The sequence below is a fragment of the Oryctolagus cuniculus genome, chromosome 5 (assembly GCF_964237555.1).
Source record: "Oryctolagus cuniculus chromosome 5, mOryCun1.1, whole genome shotgun sequence".
Classification (NCBI taxonomy): domain Eukaryota; kingdom Metazoa; phylum Chordata; class Mammalia; order Lagomorpha; family Leporidae; genus Oryctolagus; species Oryctolagus cuniculus.
In genome coordinates this window covers 136,284,522-136,292,696 of record NC_091436.1, presented here as the reverse complement: position 1 = coordinate 136,292,696, position 8,175 = coordinate 136,284,522, and the positions used below count along the sequence as shown (strand labels likewise).

The 8,175-nt window shown below is 41.2% G+C and overlaps 1 protein-coding gene across 1 annotated transcript; it reads left to right on the top strand.

The window, feature by feature from the left end:
- The first annotated feature begins 1,710 nt into the window (after positions 1 to 1,710).
- Positions 1,711 to 6,983, top strand: LOC127482571 (HLA class II histocompatibility antigen, DQ alpha 1 chain). Its single transcript, XM_051854869.2, has 5 exons — positions 1,711 to 2,073; positions 5,157 to 5,405; positions 5,844 to 6,125; positions 6,376 to 6,550; positions 6,702 to 6,983. Exons 1-4 carry the CDS (start codon positions 1,992 to 1,994, stop codon positions 6,528 to 6,530), a joined length of 768 nt encoding a protein of 255 aa, XP_051710829.2. The 5' UTR covers positions 1,711 to 1,991; the 3' UTR covers positions 6,531 to 6,550; positions 6,702 to 6,983.
- Positions 6,984 to 8,175: the final 1,192 nt, after the last annotated feature.

Sequence of the window (8,175 nt, the reverse complement as noted above, 5' to 3'; positions counted from 1 at the left end):
AGGACTTGTTGGTGACAAAGAATCAGTGGGAATGATGTTGAGCAAAAAACAGAATTGTTGCCTTTGCAAGGTCATGTGCTTCACTAACTTTATAACTGAAGAGATTACATGACTGACTATCAGTATTCAGGCCTTTGCATCAACATGGCATGCTTGGCAACTATAAAATGAATACGTACAGTTCTCCAAGTTCCTATATTTTCAACTGGAAAATTCTGAAAAAGATTTTTGAGAACAAATCATAGCAATGTTTCATATTAAAATTCAATAGTCCTTCATTCCATTCTCCTTTGAGAAAGTTGTTCTTCCAATGGGAAAAAAGTAAACATAAAATTACAAGTTGGAATCGGTTTCAAATATGGAGATTCTGCAATCCTCAGACAGCAAATTTACCAGAGGACATGATTGATAAATCGTAAAAAATGGTGAAAACTTATTAATCCACCTCCTGACTTCACCTGGTACTGTGACTTGCTTTGACAGGTAGAATATAATGGAAGTGATGCTTTCAGTTCTAATTTTAAGTTCAAGAGGCCCTGCTTTTTCTTTCGTGAATGAGGGAGCCCTCTATCACCTAGGAACAAGCCTCAGCCAGCCTTGCTGGATCAGCAGCCCACATGGAAAGAAGCCCAGAAATCCTAGCTGAACGAATGCTGCAGACAAGTGAGGGAGCCCGCTGAGCACAACTGTGTTTCCCAGCAACTGCTTAGGGCTTCTGTGCCTCACAAGCTCCTACACACTCACAGTGGCTCAGGGAGAAGGCTCAGTTGCTGAGGTTACAGGCTGTCCCTGGGTAGGCATGATGTTATTATTGTTGTTATCATTCTGAGTATTTGTCATTATACAATATCTATCACTTGAAAATATTTGTCATGTGCCAGGCACTGGACTATGTGAGGGATCTTTGCAAAGTTCATGAAAATATTATGAAAAAAATGCATGAATTTCAAAAAAATTGCTTGCACCAAAATAAATTCATCTTTTAATTCTCATAAATTTCTTGAAGTATCCTTACATTTGAATTTTATCATTTGTGCTTTTTTATAACTTCATGATATTAAATATCATATAATAGTTTTCATCCCACTTTATAAAAAATAGCTCCAAGGCTTAGGTATTTCGAGTAATTTTACCAAGATGGTGCAGCTTATCAAGGCCAGTACTAAAAGATTATTTATTTTATTACAAAGCCCATCTTATTTTTACTTTGATACTCTGGACTCTGTTTTTTTTTTTTTAAACACTTTCAGCTACTGCAATACAGTAGAAGTCTTGACACCAAAACACAAAATACAAAGATTACTCAAAACAGGAAAAAAATCTGTATAAAACTCATGCAGTTACTTTGGCATCTCATGGCATTATTACCCCTTTTGCTGCCCTGACAGAAAACACGTGAAGCTTTTGAGAATTTGAGAAGAATTTGGCCAACTGGGTTTATTCAAGTAGAAAAAGCTACTGCCGACAGAGATCACCTGGGTAGGCAGGTCAACTTAAGATCTAGAGGACTCCATGTGCACTGTGGGTACACAAAGAAACACAGCTAACCCACATTCAGAAGCCAGAGAACAGGGAGGGGGTGAGGACTGCCACAGAGGGGAATCAACTCAGGGAAGAATTCTGGGAACCATAACTCAGAAAATCCTGAAGGACAACATATTGCTGACGCATAGTCCCCACCCCCATGCTACTCGCAGACACACACACATGAGAGAAAGCTCTGATTCAGTGTCCTCCCTCCACTCGTGGAGAATTCTCTCGGTACACTCTAGAAGCGGGCATCAGAAGCAGGGGATTTCCCTTTTTTGCCTCTGGGCCTCTTGAAACAGGCTCTGCAGCTGGCAACTGAGGTGTCACCATAGGAGATTTTTCTGATTGGCCAAATGCTGACCTGAAGGGGTTTGGTTTGGGTCCTCTTTAGATTAGTTGGCTCAGTCCTCGATTTCTGTGCACCTCAGAGCAGCAGCTGCTGGGACCACCTTGAGAAGAGAATGATTCCCAACAAAGCACTGATCCTGGGGGCCCTTGCCCTGACCACCATGATGAGCCCGTGCAGAGCTGAGGACATTGTGGGTGAGTGCATGGCTGATGGTTGTCCCCTGGAGCTGAAAAAAGAGATAGAAATTGGCTAAGAAATAGTAGAGATTTCCTATCGGCCTTCTCAGTATTAAGAGGTTTAAAAATTATAGCTGTTGCTCTTTTGGGAAACTAAAGCCCCAACCCAATTTCTTTGCTACCTGTGCTGTTGAGAGTTCCCTAAGGATATTCTTGCATTTATGACAGAGCCAGGGAACGTGGCCTGGAAGTCTCTGTGACACTCGATCATGAATACCTCAAAGTCCAGGGTCATTTCCACAGTGGACCACATTTCATTATTAAATATTTATGAACTATTATTCCCAAATTTCCCTGACCAATGTTTGAAGCTTTTTATATGTCTCCATAATATATTTTGGGTTAAATAGTTCCATGAATTATGTATGCTATACCCACATACAGTTAAGACGTCTTTTTCTCCAGTTTAGATTTGGACACAGTGCTGAGAACTGGCATCAGTGGGGAATGAGTTAGCTTTCCAGGAGACACAGTCCAGCTTTAGTTGTGACTTTACCACATGGGTCTCTTAAACTCAGTTACCTCATGTGGGTAAGATGGGCATGTCAATATGCTTTATAAATAGTAGAAACACAGCAGTGCCAACACTTACTGATTTTTACTTATTCCTATCACAGATATAACATTGTATTTTTTTCTTTAGCAAAGAAAGGAATATATTCACTTTTCTATTAAAATTGAGAACTTTATGATTAGAATTTTGGTAAATCAAATTATTTTATTTTAAAGTCATTAATACAAATAGCCTGTTCTTCAGCCCATCTAGTAAAGGAAAATGGGCAAGTACAATTATTAATGATTTGCTCCTTTGGGTCTCCCTGCATTGTTGTCCATCTCTTTCCACCCTTTCTCCATGCCATGCTTTGCCTTTCCTTTCAAGATCCATCCCTGACTCTCTGCCATTTTAGAGACATGGATTTTTAAAAAATGAAAGTTGAAAATCAAATAGTTAAAAGGGAAAATGAAATGGATGTTACTCTCATCGTTAGCAAGCTTATTAACCCTGACTACACCCATTCTTACTATGTTTGATAGTAGACGTTCTTCCAGAGCATTTGGCTTATTTGTTCTGCATTTCCTGTCTTCAATATCGCACTTGAATATCTTGGTCAGATTTAACATATCCATTTGACACAGTGGGCACAATGCTGAAGGCCCATGATCCTTATAGGGTTACATAAAAATGTTTAACTCTTTGTAACATTAGAAGAAAAATGAAGTTACATACTGTAATTATCTTTACATTAGTACAATCATAAAACATAATTTTCAGTATTTTTTGAAGAAATAGGTCCATGAAAGCAACAGTACATGGAATTCACAAGTCTTAGTGCACCCTGACTTTCATATGCAGAAGCTGCTACCCATGTGCTCACTAGCCTTATCCCTAATTTCTGTGATCCTCAATAGCAACTATCATTCAATATACATTTTTGAGTGCACAATGAACTAAGTTTTAGGGACTAAGAGATGGAAAGTTGTGCCGTCTGCCCCCTAGTGGTTGCACACACTACTGCTGGAAACAGAATGTAGTGCAAGAAAGCAGAAGGGCTGGTCCCAGGAATATCATGTCCTCCAGCAATGGTGAGCAGCCTAGGACAAGTTCCACGTGAAAAAAAATGATTGCCTATGTTCATGCTAGAAAAGGGAGTCACAATTTATGGTATGTATATGAAGAATTTGTTGGATGCTCTGTTAAGTGATCAACAAAGGTGATCTTGCTGGGTAAAGCAGAGTGAGTCAGAAGAGGACAATAACCTTGGAGAGCAAGGCATTGGAATGAAAGAGTTGGAGGCCGTATTGTGGTCATAGACAAGTTACTGAGAGGACTTAGCTAAGAAATTTGGTGACTAAGCCAAAAAAAAAAAAAAAACCCTCCAGGATGGAATAGATATATACAGGAAGTTCTAAGACAACAATATCAAAACAGATCCTGGGCTTGGTTTGACTGGCAGATTCTTGTGGAGGTTGTTAAGCTGTACAGCTGTAAATACCCTTACCACAGAACTCACCACACCATATCGTGTCTGCTCCTTTACTTGCCTGACTCAACAGCTAGTCAGTGATTTGTGATGGGAGAGACCTTGCCTGGTTGGTGTTCTCCTTACTCCCTGCTTTGTCTGCCACTTGTTGATATTCAGTAAATGAAGACACAAGGAAAGATGAAATGTTAAACATTCACAGATGTCTTGATAAAATGTACAGTTAGGTGGGTTTAGGAAGAGACAGACTGCATCAGTTGCCATTCTGCTTAGGCATCTTCGGAAATGCACAGTGTCCACTGGAGAAGAGCCTCAACTTACTGAGCCTTCAACTGAGAATAAATGCTGAGTCAGAAAACAGAGAGGAAAAATGGGGTGGTGAATGACAGAAATGTAAAACTGAATAAAGTTTCCATTTTTATTTCAGAGAAACCAGATACTCCACCCTAAGGATCACTACAATTAGCAAAATAGACACCTAGGAGCATTGTTTAGTTTTTATGTATTTTGTAAAGCTGTTGTTTTTTAATACCCTTTTCTATACCTTATAATAGTTATGTAAAACTTTTAAAATAATCAATTCCTGTGCTTTCCTTTGGTTATAAAGAAAAAAAGGAAAGGATGTTGGTATTGAAAATGACCTTCTCTGAGCTGGTTCTGGGAAGAGGAGCCATAGTCAATGTGCTATTAACTGATGAAAAGTTAGGAAGCAGAAGGAAGCAAACTGAATCTCAGAAGCTAAATATTGTGATCATTCATTCATTTCTTCTTCCATCCAGTACAATATTTATCACAAGCTTATAATATGCCAGACACTGAGTTAGAATAGCAGTAAAGAAGATGTGACATTCTGCTCTCGTGGGGCACACGTGATAGTGGGAAAGGCAGACTGCATTCTGACTGGGCAGCTACCAATGCAGGGGAGGCTAAAGAAGACATTGGGAATTTTGTCCAGAGTCTTTGCCAGAGATGAAACCCACAGCATTTGGAAGTGAGTTTCTTTTGTCACTTTGTTTATTAAGTTTTTTTACCTTTTGTGTCTCATCTTTCACTCATCAGCTGACCACGTTGGCTCCTATGGCATAAACGTCTACCAGTCTTATGGTCCCTCTGGCCAGTACACCCATGAATTTGATGGAGATGAGCAGTTCTATGTAGACCTGGATAAGAAGGAGACTATCTGGAGGCTTCCTGAGTTTAGCAGATTTGCAAGTTTTGATCCACAGGGTGCACTGGGAAACATAGCCACAGAAAAATACAACTTGGACATCACCATTAAACGCTCCAACTCTACTGCTGCTGTCAATAGTAAGTGTCACCATCTTGAATCCATCCCTTCATAACAGGTCTCTCTCCCTTCTTCCCTAAGGATAGATACCCACTCATCCTTATATAAAACTATCTCCTTTCCAAGGAGGCCCAAGATCTTCTTGCAGTTATTACTGAACTCTTATCCTCTCTCATCTCAAAATTCAAATATTTCCATGTAATACCAAGTCCTTCTCTCATAAGTATTTCCTTGCCTCCTTCAAGAAGTCCCCTAGTTCTAAAACCTTAATAAGCATTCCACAGTAGGGCACATTGCTGAAACATTGGCAATTGCCAGTGTTTCCCAAGCAGAAGGGAAATAAGAGCTCTTCAACTATCAGTTGGGAAGTTCTGGTGGGAGGGCTTCTCCGTGGTGCAGTGCAGAAGCCCAGGACAGAGCTACCAGCAACTCACACCACTGCTGTTTCCTCACCACAGAAGTTCCTGAGGTGACAGTGTTCTCCAAGGCCCCTGTGAGGCTGGGGCAGCCCAACACCCTCATCTGTCTTGTGGACAACATCTTTCCTCCTGTGATCAACATCTCGTGGTTGATCAATGGGCACCCAGTCACAGAAGGTGTTTTTGAGACCAGCTTCCTCTCCAAGAGTGATCACACCTTCTTCAAAATCGGCTACCTCACCTTCCTCCCTTCTGCTGATGATATTTACGACTGCAGAGTGGAGCACTGGGGCCTGGAGAAGCCACTTCTGAGACACTGGGGTAGGTATAAGTTCTGCTTCTTTTTGATGCCTTCTTGCCTATCAGGTCAAAAACATCCTGCCTTTTAGCCCATAACTCGCATGTTCCAAAACTTGTCTTCCATACTTTTAGAAGGGGTTCTAATGATAAACTTTGTTCTGCTTCCTAAGCCTGGTGCTTCTTTTCTTTGCAGAACTCCCCTACCCTATTCCACAGATAGATTCACAAACCCATACTCTGTATTCTGACCTCTGCAACTTCACTTTCACAGAACCTGAGATCCCAGCCCCCATGTCAGAGCTGACAGAGACTGTGGTCTGCGCCCTGGGGTTGGCTGTGGGCCTCGTGGGCATCATAGTAGGCACCATCCTCATCATCCGAGGACTGCGCTCAGGTGGTGCCTCCCGACAGCAAGGACCCTTGTGAATCACACCCTGGTAGTGAAGGTAAGGATTCAGCCACAAAAAAAGGAAGAACAAAAGTGGGCGGATGTTGTAGACATAAATATGGTTGTAAAGTTGTAGGATAATTGGAAAATGGCATGATGATGGCACAGAAAGCCCCTCAATCAGTCTCATGTCTGTCCCATTTTTACAGGTACATTGCCCATCTACAAAAGAAGAGTCGATGTGCTGGATAACCTAGCACTATTTTCTGGCCTGGTTCATCACATTTTGTGTCTCTTCCAATCATTTCTCTTCTCACCTCTTTTATGGACTTCAGATGCTACATTCACCCAGAGTTCACTTATGCTTGGAATTCTTCCCTCAATTTTCTTTCCTCAAGTGTTACCTAATGTGAGATTCCTTAAGGTAGTCCTTCCAGCTACATAATCCCTCAGTGACCCAAATATGAAGGCAATAAATATCCCCTAATAAATCTGTTGTTCAATTTTTTTTCCTGATTTTCATCTCAAGTCTGACTAAGACTGTGACTAAGGGTATGAAATAGTCCACTTTCATCACTTAACAAAAATACCTACAACAAGCTTCTTGGGAGAGAAAGGGTTTATTTTGACTTACACAGTTTGGAGGTCACAGTTCAAGATCAGACAGCCCTATAACCTGATATCTGGTGGAGGTTGGCAGCATTGGATACAGAGGTAGAGAATGGATCACATGGTGAACCAGGAAAGAGAAACAGCCAGGCCAAAGTTGTACTCATATAACCACTCCCTCAGGATAACCACCCCACAAAGGGCATGCCCCTAGTGACCCAAAGACCTCCACTAGACCCTTCTCTCAGATGCCATAATTAGATAAGTCTTTGCCCTTAATCCATCCACTTTAACACAACCACAACGCTGCAGAGTTTAAACCTCTGCATGAGTTTGGGGGAAACTATTTCTCTTCAATCCATAACATAATAGAAAACTCTTACAGTTCAGGATCTTTTAATCTCATTTCTCAGATCATGTTCCATGCTCTGTAACACAACAACCAAGTATAACCTGCTAATAACTGTTTGTAGATCTTAGCAGAGGCTAACATTTCTCTCCTCCTGTGGTCTGAATACTTTTCCTCTGCCACCCATAAGGAAAGGGGACACAGATTGGTGTCTCCTCACAGGGGGCACCAAATGTAAGACAAAAGGGTGCAGAAACAGAGAGAAGACAGGATATGAACTCACAGCCAGACTGCTCACAGACCAAACGCATGTCAGAGGGCTCAGACTCTAGGGGCTGGGCTTTTTTATTTCTCAGGTGGACAAGGGGTCCAAAGTGTAGTGGGGCAGTTGATAGAGATGAATTCCTTCATACAGGTTCTTTAAGTTTGGCCTGCTGGCTTCCAAACCTGGGGAATAATGCAAGGGGTGGGGAACAATATCATGTGAGACTGAATTGGGATTCAGGAATAAGGAATAAACTCAGGGACTTCAAAGGATATAGGGATAAGGGATAAATGCTGATTTTATCTATCTTTTGGGCAATGAGCTAGAATGGCTGAGGCTGATGTCTTTGTTCTATCACAACCCCCACCCACCCACCCAATTCAGGCATCAATGAAGCTAATACATGCCCTCTCTCCATGGTTTGGCTTTTGATAGCAGATATTTAAAATCCTAAAAATCT